Genomic DNA, 18,889 nt, shown 5'->3' with positions numbered 1-18,889 from the left:
CTCATACAATCAACAGGCAACCCTGGCTGACCAGCCTGACCAAAGAACTGAGACGGGATTCCAGGATTGCTGAGAGGAGATGGAAGAGATCCCGTTCTGCTGAGCACTTTTCTGCATATAAGCAGTCCCTCGCCAGCTTCAAGTCCACGCTCACTGCCGCAAAGCAAACTTACCTCTCATCTCCTCCCTGTCTCACAACCCTAAACAACTTTTCAACACTTTCAATTCTCTACTCCGTCCCCAGCACCTCCTCCCTCTCCTCTAATTTCTGATGGAGACTTTGCCTCTTTCTTTAAGCAGAAGACTCAGACGTCAAGGTTAGATTTCAGAAAGGCAGATTTTAAGGGATTCAGAAAGAGAATTAGAGGGATCCAATGGCTGGATATCCTTAAGGACAAAAATGTCTAGGAAGGATGGGAAATCTTGAAAAATAAAATACTTAAAGCAATTGTTAATTCCGTAAAGAGGGAAGAATAGGAAGCGTTTAAGGAAACCAGGATAGATGAACACAGAACTTAAGCACATGCTAAAAAGGAAGAAAGAAATGTTTATGAAATGGAAAGAGGGAGGCATATCTAAAGAAGAATATAATGCTGTCTGCAGAACCTGCAGGGCACGAATCAGATTAGCTAAAGCTGACAATGAATTGAGGCTTGCAAGAGACGTCAAAAGCAATAATAAAAGGATTTTGGGGATATGTCAAAAGTAAAAGAAAAGTCAAAAATGCTGTAGGATTTTTACAGGATGAAAATGCTGAAATGGTAAGACAGGATGTTGAGAAGGCTGAACTTTTAAATTCCTATTTTGCATCTGTTTTCTCTCAGAAAGGAAATGTAACATCAACTATTCTTCACTGTCCTATTAAGGGAATAGAAGAATCCAGGATATCTATAAACAGAAAGATAGTGAGGAAACACTTAGCTAACCTAAATGAATTTAAGTCTCCAGGTCCAGATGAATTACACCCCAGAGTACTGAAGGAGATAGCAGAAGAAATTTTTGAATCCCTCTCCATAATCTTTGAATATTCGTGGAGAACAGGGGACGTCCCAGAAGACTGGAGAAGAGCAAATGTTCCTACCTTCAAAAAGGGGAAGAAGCTGGACCCAGGCAACTATAGGCCGGTGAGTCTGACTTCTATACCAGGAAAGATCTTTGAACAAATTATTAAACAACATGTATGTCAGTACCTGGATAAGAATGAAGTGATTAAACAGAGTCAGCATGGGTTTGTAACTAATAAGCCATGTCAGACTAACTTAATTTCCTTCTATGACAGAATCACTGATTGGGTGGATCAGGGAAATGCTGTAGATATAGTATATCTTGACTTCAGCAAAGCATTTGACAAAGTATCTCACACAATCCTTATTGAAAAAATGACTAAGTATGGAATGGACAAGGCAACTGTTATGTGGATTCATAACTGGCTTACGAGGTGGTGATGGCGAACTCAGTCGAAGGTTTCAACAGAGGCATGGATGTCTTCCTGGAGCGTAACAATATTGTATCTTACAGTTATTGTTAGGTTCTTTAGAAGGACGTAGATCTGGGGATTTATTCTGACAGAATTTTATAGGCTGAACTGGATGGACTAATGTCTTTTTTCGGCCTTACTATGTTACTATGTATCAGACCCAAAGAGTGATCGTAAATGGCTGCACATCCAGTTGGAAGAATGTCTCAAGTGGGGTACCACAGGGCTCGGTCTTGGGCCTTGTATTGTTCATCATCTTTATCAATGATTTAGATGAAGGAATTGAGGGTACACTGATTGAATTTGCTGATGACACAAAGCTAGGAGGGATAGCTAATACTATAGAAGAGAGAGGATTCAAAAAGATATAAATAAACTGGAGCAGTGGGCAGCAACTAACAATGATTTTTAACAGGGAAAAATGTAAAGTACTACATCTGGGCATCAAAAATGAAACATGGATTTTTGTGAGTACTCACCGTAAAATCCTGTTCTCCGAGACGCTCATTGGGGGACACAGGTACTGTGGGTGTATGCTACTGCCGTCTGGAGGCTGACACCAAGTATACAAAAAAAAGTTAGCTCCTCCTCCGCCGCTTACACCCTTTGCCCCGATTGTGGGCGGAAACCAGTTTAGTGCAATAGCAGTAGGAGAACACAAAAACAATTTAGCCTTAAAGCAGAATACCATATGTCTGAAAAAGGACCACCCTAAATTTAGAAGGAATCATATTAACTAAATAAACAAGAGCCAACTGGCTATCAGGGTGGGTGCTGTGTCCCCCAATGAGCGTCTCGGAGAACAGGATTTTACGGTGAGTACTCACAAAAATCCATGTTTCTCCTTCGTCTCATTGGGGACACATGTACTGTGGGACGTCCTTAAGCAGTCCCTGGGTGGGAGATGGACTCACCGATCCAAGCCACATGCACCTCCTGCCTAAATGTGCGCCACTGCTGCTTGGAGAATTGTTCTACCCAAACTCGCATCTGACGAAGCCTGAGTATGCACATTGTAATGTTTAGAAAAAGTGTGCAGGCTGGACCAGGTTGCCGCTTTGCATACCTGCTCCGCCGAAGCCTGGTGCCGAAGCACCCAAGAGGCGCCCACTGCCCGAGTAGAGTGCGAACTTATCCCTGCTGTAATTGGTGTGCCTCTAATACGATAAGCCTCTTGAATAGTTAAACGAATCCATCTGGCTATGGTCGACTTTGAGTCCCTTCCTGCGCCCTTCAGGGATCACAGACAGAGGGTCTGTCTGGCGAAAAGGTGCCGTCCGCAACACGTACCTTCTGAGCACTCTCACTAGGTCCAATGTGTGGAGTGCCTTTTCCAACTGATGTACTGGCCCTGGACAAAATGAAGGCAGAACAATGTCCTCAATGTGAAATGAGGACACCACCTTCGGCAGAAAGGGGGGAGCCGGTCTAAGAACTGCTTTATCCTTGTAAAAGGTATGAAACGGTGCCCTACAAGATAGAGCTGCCAACTCAGAGACCCTCCTAATGGAAGTTATGGCTACCAAGAATACGACCTTCCTGGAAAGGTACGACAATGAGATCTCTTGTAACGGCTCAAAAGGAGTTTCCTGCAGGACACTCAGGACCAGGTTAAGGTCCCAGGAGTCCAAGGGCGCTCTATAGGGGGGTACTAGATGAGAGACCCCTTGAATGAACGTCTTGACCTGCATATTAGTAGCGATTCTTTGCTGGAAGAGGACAGACAAGGCCGATATCTGTCTCCTAAGGGAGCTCGGGGCTAACCCTGAGCCTAGGCCTGACTGAAGAAAAGCCAGGATGTTGGGAATCGAAAAAGACAGTGGAGCAACCCCGTGCTCTCGACACCAACCAAAGAAAACCTTCCAAGTGTGATGGTAAATTCTCACCGAGGTAGGCTTCCGGGCGCTAGCCATTGTAGCAACCACTTCACGCCCAAACCCCGCCTGGGTCAGAATCCAAGATTCAATGGCCATGCCGTCAAACACAGGGCCCCTGAGTTCGGGTGGCAGATCGGCCCCTGAGACAGTAAGTCTGGTCATTCTGGCAGACGCCAAGGAACGTCTGCGAGGAGCTGCACTAGATCCGCGGTACCATGCCCTCCGGGGCCAGCAGAATTGCCGGAACCCCCTCTGTTTTGATCTTCCTGATGACCCTCGGAACTAGTGGCAGCGGGGGAAACAGGTATGGGAGGCGAAATTGGTTCCATGGTAGAACCAGCGCATCCACTGTGATCGCTCAGAGGTTTTGAGATCGAGCGACAAACACGGCCACTTTGGCGTTTACCCTGGAGGCCATCAGATCCACGTCCGGTGTTCCCCACCGTTGGCAAATCTGCTGGAAGACCTCGGGGTGCAGAGACCATTCCCCGGACACGACACCCTGCTGGCTTAGGAAGTCCGCTGCCCAATTTTCCACGCCTGGTATGTGGACTGCTGAAATTCCCCTCGGCCCAGCGTAGCACATGCTCTATGTCACGCATGGTTGCTCTGCTGCGCGTGCCCCCCTGATGATTCACGTATGCCACCGCCGTGGCGTTGTCCGATTGAATCCGGACAGGATGTCCTGCTGGAAAGTGCTGGAAATGTTGCAGTGCCAACCGCACCGCTCGTATCTCCAACAAGTTGATCGGGAGGCGTGCCTCCTGTTGCGACCAATGCCCCCCGAGTCGTGTGCTGGCGAAAAACTGCTCCCCAACCGAGGAGGCTCGCATCGGTTGTGATCACCAACCACTGATCTGGGGGGAAAGGTTTTACCTGAAGAAGAGAGGAGTCGCGCGTCCACCACTGCAGTGACCGTTTGACTTGGGGGGACAACCTGCACTGATGATCGAGCGTGAATGGACTCTTGTCCCAGGATGTCAAGAGGGCTTGCTGCAGGGAACGAAGATGGAATTGGGCAAACGGAATTGCTTCCATTGTCACCACCATCCTCCCTAGGACCCTCATCCCGAACCGAATGGTGCGAGGGCCTGGATGTTGAAGATTCTGAACCCCCTGCCGGAGCGCTCGCGCCTTGTCCTGAGGGAGAACTACCAACCCTCGGGAGGTGTCGAAAATCAACCCTAGGAACGAAATCGTCTGAGCTGGGACAAGGGATGAGGTATCCAGCGTGATGTTGACATTTTCCTCGCATGCCCGAAAAGACGGACCTTTCACCAAGAGGTCGTCTAAGTACGGCAAGACCACTATGCCCCGAGAGCGTAGACTGGCCATTACCTTCGTGAACACTCTGAGGGCGGTGGCCAACCCGAAAGGCATAGCTACAAATTGGAAATGCCGTCCATCGATTGCAAAACGTAGAAACCTTTGATGCGGAGGAAAAATAGGGACGTGCAGGTAAGCATCCTGGACATCGATCGAGGCCAAGTATTCTCCCTGCTCCATGGCCGATATCACTGAACGGAGGGATTACATTCGGAAGTGTTTGATTCGGATGAACCTGTTCAGGAGCTTTAGGTCCAGAACTGGCCTTACTGTCCCGTCCATTTTGGGGACAGCGAACAGGTTGGAATAAAAACGCTTAGTTCTCTCGTACTCTGGTACGGGGACAATGACCCCGTTGCGCTGGAGTACCTCGATGGCTCCTAGCAATGCCTCTGCCTGGGATTGCGCTTTGGGAAGCCGGGAAAGAAAAAATCGTTTTGGAGGACATTTGACAAATTCTATTTTGTTCCCGGACGACACTAATTCCGCCACCCACGCGTCGCGTGCTACCGCGACCCAGACGTGGCAGAACCGGAGTAGACGGCCGCCTACTCTGTCGTCTTCGGGTAACGGATGCCCCGAGTCATTTAGCTGAGGGTCTCTGGGACCAGGCCCCCCTTGACCTGGGCAGGCGGCCTCGCATCCTGCCCAGCGAGTTGGCTTATACGTGACCTGACGATCCTTGTCTTGGCTGTAGCGAGCTGGGGTGGAAGAACTGGCCGCTGCCATCCACTCGAGGCTGCGAAACGCCCAAAAGCGTGCCTGAGGCTGACAAAATGGCAGCTTAACTTTCTGCTGTGGGAGAAAACTGCTTTTTCCCCCTGTAGCATAGGAGATAAGCTTGTCTAATTTTTCCCCAAATAGGCGGCTACCCTGATAAGGCAGGGAAGTCAAGGATTTCTTGGAAATTGAATCAGCCCACCATAGCCTTAGCCACAGGGCTCTCCTAATGGCGATTGTATTCGCCGCTGCCAGTGCTGCGCAATTAGCCGCATCTAAGGATGCATTGATTATATAGTCACCCGCCATCGCGATCTGACCTGCTATCTCAGACACTTCCGTCGGCAGGTCTCTATCCTGCAGGACCTTATTTAAAGAATCTGACCATGACATCATGGCCTTGGCTACCCATGTTGCCACGAAAGAAGGAGAGAGTGCTGATCCTGATGCTTCATATACCGAGCGGGCCAAGCTCTCTATGAGGCGATCCGTAGGGTCCTTAATGGAAGAATCACAGAATCACTAGGCACCGACAACAAAGTCTTTGACGCCAAGCGTGACACTGGGGGATCCACAACCGGAGAATCCGCCCATTTCTTACAGAGCTCTGGTGCAAACGGATATCTCGTTTCTAGCATTTTCTGGCCTGAAAAACGCTTGTCTGGATGTTCCCTGTGATGGTGCCCTATGTCCTCGAACTCTGGGTGAGTGCTAAACACTCTATGCGGTCGCCTGGCCTTCTTAAAGGATACTTTATGACCGGAGGTTAGGGAGACGTCTTCCTCAATACCCAAAGTCTGATTGACAGTTTCAATGAGACTGTCTACCGTCTCCCGACACCCCGGGGTATCCAGGTCTAGGGATTCCTCCGCGTCATGATCCGAACTCTGCTCGCTACCGGAAAATGGTGACGGTGAACGAGACGCCGCACTCACGGATCCCGAAGCACCGGAGGGGCCTGGAGACGCAGTGTGGGTTCTCTGCCTAGAGAGAGTGCGGCCCCTGCAGGCCGTAGGCTCCTGTGAGGTGGATGAACCCTCCCAGACAGGCAAGCCGTCGTTTCTGCCCCTATCCGGGGCCTGAAGGGTCTCGATCGCCTTCGTAAGCGAAGCCACGCACCGCGAGAGTGATAATGCCCATTCTGGGGGATCCAGACCCCTGGGCTCCATCGCAGGGGAGGGCTCCTGGGCGCGTTTGAAGTTACAGGCCTCACATAACTTAATAGTCTGCGCTCGTGGGAACATACAGTTGTGGCCAAAAGTATTGACAGCCCTGCAATTCTCTCAGATAATACTCAGTTTCTTCCTGAAAATGATTGCAAACACAAATTCTTTGGTATTATTATCTTCATTTAATTTGTCTTAAATGAAAAAACACAAAAGAGAATGAAGCAAAATGCAAAACCATGATCATTTCACACAAAACTCCAAAAATGGGCCAGACAAAAGTATTGGCACCCTCAGCCTAATACTTGGTTGCACAACCTTTAGCCAAAATAACTGCGACCAACCACTTCCGGTAACCATCAATGAGTTTCTTACAATGCTCTGCTGGAATTTTAGACCATTCTTCTTTGGCAAACTGCTCCAGGTCCCTGATATTTGAAGGGTGCCTTCTCCAAACTGCCATTTTTAGATCTCTCCACAGGCGTTCTATGGGATTCAGGTCTGGACTCATTGCTGACCACCTTAGAAGTCTCCAGTGCTTTCTCTCAAACCATTTTCTAGTGCTTTTTGAAGTGTGTTTTGGGTCATTGTCCTGCTGGAAGACCCATGACCTCTGAGGGAGACCCAGCTTTCTCACACTGGGCCCTACATTATGCTGCAAAATTTGTTGGTAGTCTTCAGACTTCATAATGCCATGCACATGGTCAAGCAGTCCAGTGCCAGAGGCAGCAAAGCAACCCCAAAACATCAGGCAACCTCCGCCATGTTTGACTGTAGGGACCGTGTTCTTTTCTTTGAATGCTTCTTTTTTTCTACTGTAAACTCTATGTTGATGCCTTTGCCCAAAAAGCTCTACTTTTGTCTCCTCTGACCAGAGAACATTCTTCCAAAACATTTTAGGCTTTTTCAGGTAAGTTTTGGCAAACTCCAGCCTGGCTTTTTTATGTCTCGGGGTAAGAACTGGGGTCTTCCTGGGTCTCCTACCATAAAGTCCCTTTTCATTCAGACACCGACGGATAGTACGGGTTGACACTGTTGTACCCTCGGACTGCAGAGCAGCTTGAACTTGTTTGGATGTTAGTCGAGGTTCTTTATCCAACATCCGCACAATCTTGCGTTGAAATCTCTTGTCAATTTTTCTTTTCCATCCACATCTAGGGAGGTTAGCCACAGTGCCATGGGCTTTAAACTTCTTGATGACACTGCGCACGGTAGACACAGGAACATTCAGGTCTTTGGAGATGGACTTGTATCCTTGAGATTGCTCATGCTTCCTCACAATTTAGTTTCTCAAGTCCTCAGACAGTTCTTTAGTCTTCTTTCTTTTCTCCATGCTCAATGTGGTACACACAAGGACACAGGACAGAGGTTGAGTCAACTTTAATCCATGTCAACTGGCTGCAAGTGTGATTTAGTTATTGCCAACACCTGTTAGGTGCCACAGGTAAGTTACAGGTGCTATTAATTACACAAATTAGAGAAGCATCACATGATTTTTCGAACAGTGCCAATACTTTTGTCCACCCTCTTTTTTATGCTTGGTGTGGAGTTATATCCAATTTGGCTTTAGGACAATTCTTTTTGTGTGTTTTCATTTAAGACAAATTAAATGAAGATAATAATACCAAATAATTTGTGTTTGCAATCATTTTCAAGAAGAAACTGAGTATTATCTAACAGAATTGCAGGGGTGTCAATACTTTTGGCCACAACTGTAACCCCACAGGAAACGCATGCGACATAAAAGAACGTGTGCATTTTTCCTTTCCCAGACATATTCCTGCTTAGGCACAATCCATGAAATTCTGAGGGGTTAAGGAGGAGGAGGAGGAGGGTAACCCCTTTATCTGCACATAGCGTGGCTCCGGGGACGGGGTCGCACTTACCCTGCTCCTGCTGTGTCCCCCCACCCGCCTGCCTCTGATGCGCTCCTTCACCTCTGGGTAGGCGGCGATGACGCTCTCCTGGTCGCGGCATGCCTGGTACTGATGCCGGGGCCTCCATTTGTCAGGCGCCCGCCCTAGCCACGGGGGGGCGGCGCCGGATATGACGTCACGCCGGGGGCGGAACTTCCATCCACGGTCTAGGCCGAAGCCGCGGGCTCAATTAGTCACCGCCCAGCCGCTCATGCACTGGGGGCCCCGCTACCCCGGCAATCCCGCCGGCACCTCCCTGAACCGCTCCGCTGGCGGTCTTCCCCATCCGCAGCCCTGATGAGCCACGAGCAGGTACAGGGAGGAGGGGAGGCGAGGAGGAGACGAGGATGGGGGAAGGGAGGGAGTGAATGGAAACTGCCGGATTGCGGTCTAGCAGAAAACCTGTCAGCTTCTGGCCGCACTGCTGACCTCCAAAAACGCTGCCCAGTGCCCACCCCCCCCAGCCATCCATACCTGCTACTCCAGCCACTCGGTAGATGCCATGGGGTAATCCATTTTGGTCGGTGCAGGCACCCTAGTTCCGTCCCCCCTGCAGGGGCGAGGAGAGGGACCGTCCGCCGCCATGCAGCACCGCCGTCTTGTGTTGGTGGAGCAGTGGGGGCCGCACAGACTAGTCTTGTGCCTCTGTGCAAGCCCATGGTTTCAATACCTAGGGGTGGACAGGGCTAAGTCTGGCATAATATCCCACGGTGCAGGAAAAGATACGTGGAGGGACACTCGCACGTGCTCGCCCATTGATGGTTTGGGGAAATCGGATTCTTTCAATAGGATGCGTTGCCCCTGTCTTATCTTCATAAAATAAAAAATAAAAATAGATGTCTGGGGAAAAGTCCCAGAGATGTCCCTCGGTGCGGGAAAGGATACGCGGAGGCGATACTCAACGCGTGCTTGCCCGTTGATGGTTTGGGGAGATCGGACCCTTTCAATAGGGTCCGTCGCCCCTGTCTCATCTTCATAGTAACAAAATAAAAAAATAAAAAAAAAAATAGTCTGGAGAGATTCAGACTGTGTGCCTCCATAGGACACTAAGCAAAAAACTGTTTCCGCCCGCAATCGGGGCGAGGGTGTATGCGGCGGCGGAGGAGCTAACTTTTTTTTTTGCATACTTAGTGTCAGCCTCCAGACAGCAGTAGCATACACCCACAGTACCTGTGTCCCCCAATGAGATGAAGGAGAAAAAAGCATATACAGAATGGGAGGAATAGAGCTGGGCAACAGCACATGTGAAAAAGACTTGGGTATACTAATAGATCACAGACTGAATATGAGTCAACAGTGTGATGCAGCAGCAAAAAAGGCAAATGCAATTCTAGGATGTATTAACAGAAGCATACAGTCTAGATGACGTGAAGTCATTACTGTCCTCTACTCCTCTTTGGTCAGACCTCATCTGGAATACTGTGTCCAGTTTTGGGCGCCACATTTTAAAAAAAGACATCAACAAACTGGAGCAAGTTCAGAAAAGAGAGACCAGAATGGTGACCAGTCTGCAAACCCTGTCTAATGAGGAAAGGTTGCAGGATTTGAGAATGTTTAGCTTGCAAAAGAGAAGACAGAGGAGACTTAATAACTGTCTACAAATATCTCAAGGGCTGTCACATTGCAGAATAATAATAATTTTTATTTATATAGCGCCAACATATTCCGCAGCACTTTACAATTAAGCGGGGACATGTACAGACAATAAATTCAATACAAGTTAAGACAATTCAAACAATGACATTAGGAGTGAGGTCCCTGCTCGCAAGCTTACAATCTACAAGGAAATGGGGGGACACAGTAGGTGAGAAGGATCAACTTTATTCTCATTTGCACAAGGAAAGACTAGAAGCAATGGGATGAAACTGAATAGGAGGAGACACAGATTAGATATTAGAAAAACATCTGCAAGGAGTTTGTATGCTCTCCCCGTGTTTGCGTGGGTTTCCTCTGAGTACTCCGGTTTCCTCCCACATTCCAAAGACATACTGATAGGGAATTTAGATTATGAGCCCCATCGGGGATAGCAATGATAATGTGTGCAAACTGTAAAGCGCTGCGGAATATGTTAGCGCTATATAAAAATAAAGATTATTATTTATTAACTTTTTGATAGTTAGAGTGATCAATGAGTGGAACAGACTGCCACGAGAAGTGGCGAGTTCTCCTTCAATGGTAGTCTTCAAACAGAGGCTGGACAGACATCTGTCTGGGATGATTTAGCGAATCCTGCTTTGAGCAGGGGGTTGGACCAGATGGCCCAGGAGGTCCCTTCCAACTCTACGATTCTATGATTCTTTAAGTCTAAGATTGATAACATCAGAGAAAGCTTTGGCCTGCAGCCCCAATGCCCCTCCTCTTAATTGCTCAGTCCTGTTCTTCCAAAACCAGCTTCTTCGCCACAATAGAAGATTAGCTCTCCATCCTTCTGTCAAGATCACATCCCATCACTTGCATGCTTGACCGGCTCCCGTCCCACCTCATCCCTAACCTCGCCAGTATCTTCATCCCAACCCTAACACATCTCTTCAACCTTTCCCTTGCAAATGGGTTCTTCCCCTCTTCCTTCAAAAATGCCTCAATTACACCCATCCTCAAAAAGCCCTCCCTTGACCCATCCTGTGTGTCTAGCTATCGCCCAATATCACTACTACTGGAACAGCATGTCCATCTTGAACTGTCCTCTCACCTCTGCTCCTGCTCCCTCTTTGACCGATTACAATCTGGCTTCCGGACGCATCACTTAACTGAAACCGCCCTAACTAAAGTCACCAATGACCTACTAACCGCCAAGAACAAGCGACACTACTCTGTCCTCCTCCTGGACCTGTCTTCTGCCTTTGACACTGTAGACCATTCCATCTTGTTACAGATTCTCTCACCTCTTGGCAGCACAGATATGGCCCCATCCTGGATCTCGACGTATCAAACAGACCGGATATTCAGTGTCTCCCTCTCCCACACCACCTCCGCACCTCGCCCCCTTTCTGTCAGTGTTCCCCAAGGCTCAATTCTAGGACTCCTACTCTTCTCCATCTACATCTTCGGCCTGGGACAGTTCATAGAATCACACGGTTTGCAGTATCTTCTCTACGCCGATGACAAGCTATCTGGACCCGACATCACCTCCTTACTGACCAAAATCCCACAATGTCTGTCCGCTATTTCATCTTTCTTTTCTGCTCGCTTTCTAAAACTGAACATGGACAAAAAACAGAATTCATCATCTTTCTCCCATCTCACTCTACCCCTCCACCAGACCTATCCATCAACGTGAATGGCTGCTCAATTTCCCCAGTCCCGCATGCTCGGTGTCTCGGGGTGATCCTTGACTCTGCCCTCTTTTTCAAGCCACATATCCAAGCCCTTGCCAACACCAGCTAAAAAATATTTCCCGGATCCATACATTCCTTGACCAAGAAACTTCAAAAACGCTCGTGCACGCCCTCATCATCTCCTGCCTCGACTACTGCAACCTCCTACTTTCTGACCTCCATTCTAGCACTCTTGCACCACTCCAATCTATCCTAAACTTTGCTGACCGACTAATCCACCTGTCTCCCAGTAATTCCCCAGCCTCTCCTCTCTGCCAAGCCCTTCACTGGCTTCCTATTGTCCAGAGGCTCCAGTTCAAAACCCTAACTATGACATACAAAGCCATCCACAACCTGTCTCCTCCATACATCTGTGACATGGTCTCCCGGTATTTACCTACACGCAACCTTCGATCATCTCAAGATCTCCTTCTCCACTCCCTTCTTATCTCTTCTTCCCACAACTGCATACTAGACTTCTCCCATGCTCCCCCCATACTCTGGAACTCTCTATCCCAACACATCAAACTTTCACCTACCACATAAACCTTGAAAAGGAACCTGAAGACCCACCTCTTCTGGAAAGCCTACAATCTTCAATCTAATGAACCACTGCACGACCAGCTCTACCCTCTCCTAGCGTATCCTCACCCATCCCCTGTTGACTGTGAGCCCTCACGGGCTGGATCATCTCTCCTTTTGTACTTGTGTGTGCCTTGTATTGCTCCTGTTTATTGTACTTGTTTTTGTATGCCACTTTTTCACATGTAAAGCGCCATGGAATAAGTGGCGCTATAGAAATGAATAATAATAATAATAAAAATAATAAAATGCTGATATACAAGGTTCGGCAGACCTTCATCTATTGTGTAGGGCCCCTTTGTAGTCACTTGCTCGTAGACTGCACTATGATTAGTATTGGCAATACACACATATGGGCTAAATAATAGTGGCGCATGTCAGCCTGACAACCGAGTATGGAAAAAACAATGGCACTTGTAATCACTTTCTCCTTTAACACATATTTTGTGAAGATCCCAAAGAAATCATTTATTTTATGCTTTTTCATCATAGATACACTAGCACATATAACTTCATTTCCAGATGAATGTAGCAAGTGTCAATCCAAACATATATCAACACTTATAAAAAGGAGCAAAAAGCAGCACAAAAGCGTTAATGGGGTGCAAAAGTTTCCCAGGTATGCTTGAGAAAGGTCCACATTTCTGGACCGAAACGTCGTACGCGATTTGATCCAACAACAGTGTGCTGCTTCCATTTTTTCGGATATATCAACATTTATAAACACCGGAGAAGATAATATATTGAGGTCAAACGGTGCAAACTGAAGCCCACATGCATTGGGCACCTTTCCTTGTCAGATACAGTTACAGAGGTGTTCTCACACACTCCCAGACCAGACGAATTGAGTTGCAGTCCAATTGTTTGGATACTGTCGGAAGTTACCTACCCTTTCCCCTGGAAATGCAATCTCGGGGTTAGAGGTGATTGTTATCTTAGCCAGCGCTTGTGCCGCCTTTGTTTTTCCAATTTCTGTTCCTTCTAAAGCCAATGGTAATAAAGCCTGTAACAAATCAAGCCAAAGAGATTTTATAGTGGAGCATATTTACTAACAGATGAGCTGCTGACTATATGTGACCACAGGGACAACCAATATTTAGACCCCGACTCATCAAGTGCATTATTATTATTTTTTTTTTTAAAGGGAATCTATGAAAAATACTCACTCCACCCAAAGGGTTTACACGATCATGTTGCTTCCTGAGAGATAAAAGTCAGCCACAACTTTACTTTTGTAATCTCTTACTTGCTGAACAAAAAGAAAAAAAAAGAATCACTATTTAAAAGTAATATGCAAATAATGCTGAAGTGTTCTGGGTGCGATCGGAGCATTCCCAAGTCTTTGGCTCCCTGGCTGTATTCCTTGCCTAGCTCCACCTTCTTCTGCTTGACTGACGGCTCAAGCTCAACAAATCTATTGTCAAGCGAGAGGTCAGTCAAGCAGAGAAAGATGGTACGTGGCGAAAAATCGAGCCAGGGAAGCAGAGGCTTGGGAAGCGGTCTGATCATGCTCAGAGCACTTCAGCCTCATCTACATATTAACACAGAAAATTTTCAGTCAGATAGCAAGAGATTGCAGAAATAACAGGTATGGATGACATTATCTTTCAGATAGCAACATGACCATATTAACATTTTTCGGGGTAAAGTGGGCTCTCTGCCATCAGGTTCCTTTTAAGATGTTTTTCTGTCTTTCAGCTTTTAAAGGGGCGTCTTGCTCCAAATTAATCAAAGTGGCATACAATGTTTGATGAATTTGGCACAAGTTAAAATGTGTTCTCTTTAACACTTATGCTTTTTTTTTTTTTAAATAATTTTGGCTATATGTACACGTTGCGGAATTGCCTGCCGCGGGAAATGCACTAGAATTCTGCATGCGTAATTCCCTTGAAAAACTAGCGTTTTACAAGCGTAATCAGCTTGCAGAATACTAGCGTTTTCCAAGCGATGCTCCAGAAAACTGATTGACAGGTTGGCCACACTCGTCAAACATAGTGTTTGACAAGTGTGACCAACTTTTTACTATTGAGGCTGCCTATGCAGCATCAGTAGTAAAAAGATATAAAGTTTAAAATAATAAAAAAAATAAAAATTGGTGATATTCTCACCTTCCGACGTCCCCCGCAGCTTCCCCAGGCCTCAGCCACGCTCAAGGCATCTTCCGGTCCCAGTGATGCCTTGCAACAATGACCTTTGATGACATAGCGGTCTCACGAGACCGCTACGTCATCTCGGGTCATTGTCGCAAGGCATCACTGGGATGGAAGATGCCGGGAGCGTCGCTGAGGCCTGGGGACGCTGCAGGGGACGCTGAAGGTGAGAATATCACCAATTTTTATTTTAATTCTTTTTTTTAACAGGGATATGGTACTCAGGGCCTGGAGGAAAATCTCATCTCCTCCAGACCCTGGGCACCATCCGCACATTTTCCGCTTACTTTGCGCATGGTGGGCAGAGCCACATGCGGAAAGTAAGTGGATCAATGCATTCCTACGTGTGCGGAATTCCCGCGATTCTGCACAAAGAACAAGCATGCTGCATATTTTTCCGCAATGCGATTTTGCCGCGGAAAAATACGCAGCATTAGCACAGCATGTTCAGAATGCCATTGAATTCAATGGGCTGCTTATTTTATGCGTTTTTGCAGTGCTTTCACGGCAAAAACGCATAAAATCTGCAGAAATTCTGGACGTGTGCACACAGCCTAAAGATTTTTCTCCTACTTTAAAGATCCAGCCACCTCTGATACTGCCCGGCTCACCCTCATCTGGCTCTTCCCAGCGCTGGTAGAGGTGATTGATAGGTCTGTCTCTTGCTACGTACACACAAGGGAGAGACCTGTGAATCACCTCTAGCACGGCTGGGAAGGGCCAGACTAGTCTCATCTCCAGCTTTGATCCCAGGCAGATGTTTAAAGTACTTCTCTCTGAAACTCTGGAGCATTTCAGAGAATAATATACCTGCCTGCAATTGTGGTGCCAGGCTGCGATTCATGCTGCCTACAGATTAGACATAATTCAAAGCCAATAAAATAGGCTGCCACACCTGATAGTATAAGTGCAATGTGTAGGTGTACATTCTCTCTGTGACCAATAACAGATAAAATGTCCAATGATGGACCCTAACACTAGTATCTCACCTTGCTATGTGCCAGCAGACCCCAGAATAGACGGGGAAAGAGCAGGACCCAGACTTGACTGTTTTGCAGCTGTCGTTGAAAGTTAGGTAGACATAGTGAGGCGAGATGCTAAAGTTAGGTACCATCCTGATGGGGTACATCTTGTCGCGGCGGGATGGCTTTTACGCTTTTTTGATCAAAATAGTGTTAACTAAGCACCCTATGGTACTTGCATGTACTATTACTAATTATTTACTTACTGCAGGATATTTGCTCATTGTACTCATCCTTGGTTTAGGCCAGTGTTCCACAACTCCAGTCCTCAAGAGCCATCAGCAGGCCATGTTTTCAGGTTTCCTTAGTGACACCTGGAATTCTTCCCTACCCAGGTATTGCAATTATCACCTGGGCAATACTAAGGAAATCCTGAAAACATGGCCTGTTGATGGCTCTTTAGGACTGGAGATGGGGAACACTGGTTTAGGCAGTATGAATCGCCTGACAGGATGTCTTTAAAATGTTGGACATTGGTCTTCAACTGCACAAAAAAAGGCCAGACTGATTTTGTTCTCTACTGAGGTACTGGAGTGCTATTACGCAAAAAATTTACAAAGTTTGAAAAGTTGCAAATGCTGAATTAGCATAAAACATCTGGATATTGAAAATCACACCATATTTTTAAGAGTAAAAAATGGCACAAAGGCTATAATGTAGTTGAGGGCAAAAATAAAAATGTCTAAAATAGAGGGGAAAAAAAAAAGAAAAAAGATGAATCAGGGCCATAATAGCACATAAGGGTTCTGCTGGCATCAGAATAAATTACTGTGTCTACCATTCATTTAACCTTCTGTTCTGCAGTCACCTCGTTTTATTTTAGGTGTTCAATTTCTGATCAACACCTGAAATGTTAGAATCTATGAGATTGCACCTTTTCTTTGCTAGTTATACTTGGCTTTTTGTTGGTTTACATCTTTTGGGGACACCTTACTGAAAACTATAATAAAATGCTCACTTTCCTAACTAGAACACAGCAGCAGATCTATTCCCAGTCACTTTAATTATAATCAGAATGAGAGCTCATTACCTTTCCTCCTCCTTGAGCTACTACATTCCCTCGGTCTTCAGATTTTTCCACTAAAGCCAAGAAAACCCTAGAGGGAAGGGACAATTATTTTTTAAGACAGATTGCCATTCTATCACAGATTTTGCATTGGATAGGATGATCAGTGTACAGTTTAGCTTTAATCATTTAGTTGCTACCAGGGAAGCAGACTGTGCAGGCAGCCGTTTAAGGAGACATCGAGGGGCTGGGGGGCATTTAGGGTATTTAGTCCAAATGTATGTAACACCACTTTTTCACTAAACCTTTTGTATGAGCCACAGAACGAGCTTTGGCCCAGATGTGACACTTGTATTTTAATCTCATGGAAGTTATAATCTCGTTTACTATACATTATCAAGTGCAGTCATTTAATAAGAACAATTAGGGTTAGCATCCATAAAATCTGTCCTGGTCATGTAGAGCTGTGCGGTGTACCGATGTACCAGGTCAGGAATTTATTTCCTAAACGTTAGCAATAGCTGCAAGCAAAGATGTTGACAACAGGGTAACTGATAAAGAATCTTAGAAAATTGTTCAACTTTCTTTTATACAATAAAAAACCTTTAAAGCTATTTCTGCTAAAAAGAGGCATCCAGACCAAAGACTTATCCATACTTTTGTGTATGGATTCCTCACCATGCCCAAGTGACAGGTACAGGGAAGGCAATTCCTATATCTCCAATACACAAGGGTGCTGTGATATAAGAAAAACTGTCCCAGACAGTATCTTAGAGGAGAAAGTTTGACAAGTGTGCAGCTGTGAAAGGAAAAGGACAGGTCAGTGCATCTCCAAAACAGGAGATCTGTCTATGCATCGGCACTGACAGAGAAGGGGACTGGGCTTAGCTGCTGAAATGAGAGGTCAACCACCCCCCTTCAAACACTGGTCAGGTGCCAACACCAGAAACGCACTCCTTGGTCGAGCATAAGCTGGGAGATGAGCTGCTGAACCCGAGCGATCAGGGCACCAGGCTTACGTTATACAATTTACTTTTAACACGTCTGAATATTTTTTTAATTTTTTTTAGCAGCTGCTAATGTTTTGGTGCCAGATACCACAGGACATGAGCGGTCTTGTGGAATCCATGGCTCACAGTATTATTGTGGAGGCCTACACAATATTAGGAAGGTTGCTTCTTTTTCTACGGCTGCTTGGTTTACAATGATCACCTCTATTGACACAATAAAAACCATTAGCTCATTTTTTTTTTCTGTTTCCTACTTTGTGGCATCTGATAAAGAAGTACAAGAATTACCTGGAGATCAGTTCCCTTGATGAATCTGTTAATGCTGGGCTTTCATTCTTCACCATGCAGGCTAGAGCAGACACCACCCCGGCTACCAAGAGCTTGTGGACACGCGCCTCAACAAAACCTTTCTTGTCCTGACATTGCGCAACAAAAAGTGCCATTACATTAAGTATAGGGGCAGCCGATATGTCTCAGTATGCTTACAGCACTGGTGGTCTCCTCACCTTAGGATGCTCCTCAGGAACGTGCTGCTTGGCATACTTAGCCAGCTCTAACATTTGGGGGTCTATTTCCTCTCGGTCATAGCTGTTTGTACAATTCACAAGGGTGGACGCAACAGCAAAAATAACAGTCTTGTCCTGTGACTAGAAAAGGAAACAATTGTGCTGCATTGTACATTTCTTAAAAAAAATAAAGTGATTTTTCTCTATGATAAAATTTCACAACCCCCTGCATTGAAGACATTCCCTCTGCTCTCAACCTAACTAAACTCCTTGCACTATTTTTAGGGAAAATAATATATATAAAAAGATATGAAAATAAATAAATAAATATATATATATATATATATATATATAAAATTTTATTTTCTTTTTCAGCATTTTTGCACTCTTGTGAAAAAAAATTTAAAAGGTTAAGAGATTTTTTAATAAGAATTTTTGGAAACATTTTTAATTTCGTGCTTAAAATGTGTGTGTCAGGTTTCTTCCATTTTTTTCCAGCACTGTAGAAAAATGGCAAAGAAAACAAGATTTTGGGTATTCACCATAAAATCTTTTACTTAGAGCCTTCATTGCGGGACACACTAGGCAGAAAAAAAAAATTAACTTCTCCCCGGCAGTATATACCCATCAACTGGAACCAAACTATGCACAAAAAAAGTTAGCTCCTCCTCTGCAGTGTAGACCCCACCGACTGGCACTAGGCTACTCAGTTAGTGAGAAAGCAGTAGGAGAAAACAATATAAAGGAACAGACAGACAACTCAAACCGGAACAAAAGAACACAAGAGAAATGATATGAGCTGTTAAACATGGGAGGG

The 18,889-nt window shown here is 45.9% G+C and overlaps 1 protein-coding gene across 2 annotated transcripts in view; it reads right to left on the bottom strand.

Annotated features, from left to right (window-relative positions):
* UNC45A (unc-45 myosin chaperone A) overlaps positions 1-18,889 on the bottom strand; it is a 67,124-nt gene that overhangs the window by 12,496 nt on the left and 35,739 nt on the right. For both annotated transcript variants that reach the window (XM_073568631.1, XM_073568632.1), the window contains exons 13-16: positions 18,073-18,213; positions 17,855-17,982; positions 16,581-16,647; positions 13,268-13,381 (exon numbers count right to left, since the gene is read on the bottom strand). In XM_073568631.1, the coding sequence (XP_073424732.1) occupies positions 13,268-13,381; positions 16,581-16,647; positions 17,855-17,982; positions 18,073-18,213 (450 nt within the window). The remainder of the gene's footprint in view (positions 1-13,267; positions 13,382-16,580; positions 16,648-17,854; positions 17,983-18,072; positions 18,214-18,889) is intronic.

The sequence above is a fragment of the Dendrobates tinctorius genome, unplaced genomic scaffold (assembly GCF_039654945.1).
Source record: "Dendrobates tinctorius isolate UK_male_01 unplaced genomic scaffold, ASM3965494v1 ptg000022l, whole genome shotgun sequence".
NCBI classification, from domain to species: Eukaryota; Metazoa; Chordata; class Amphibia; order Anura; family Dendrobatidae; genus Dendrobates; species Dendrobates tinctorius.
This window is presented reverse-complemented; position numbering and strand designations above follow the sequence as displayed.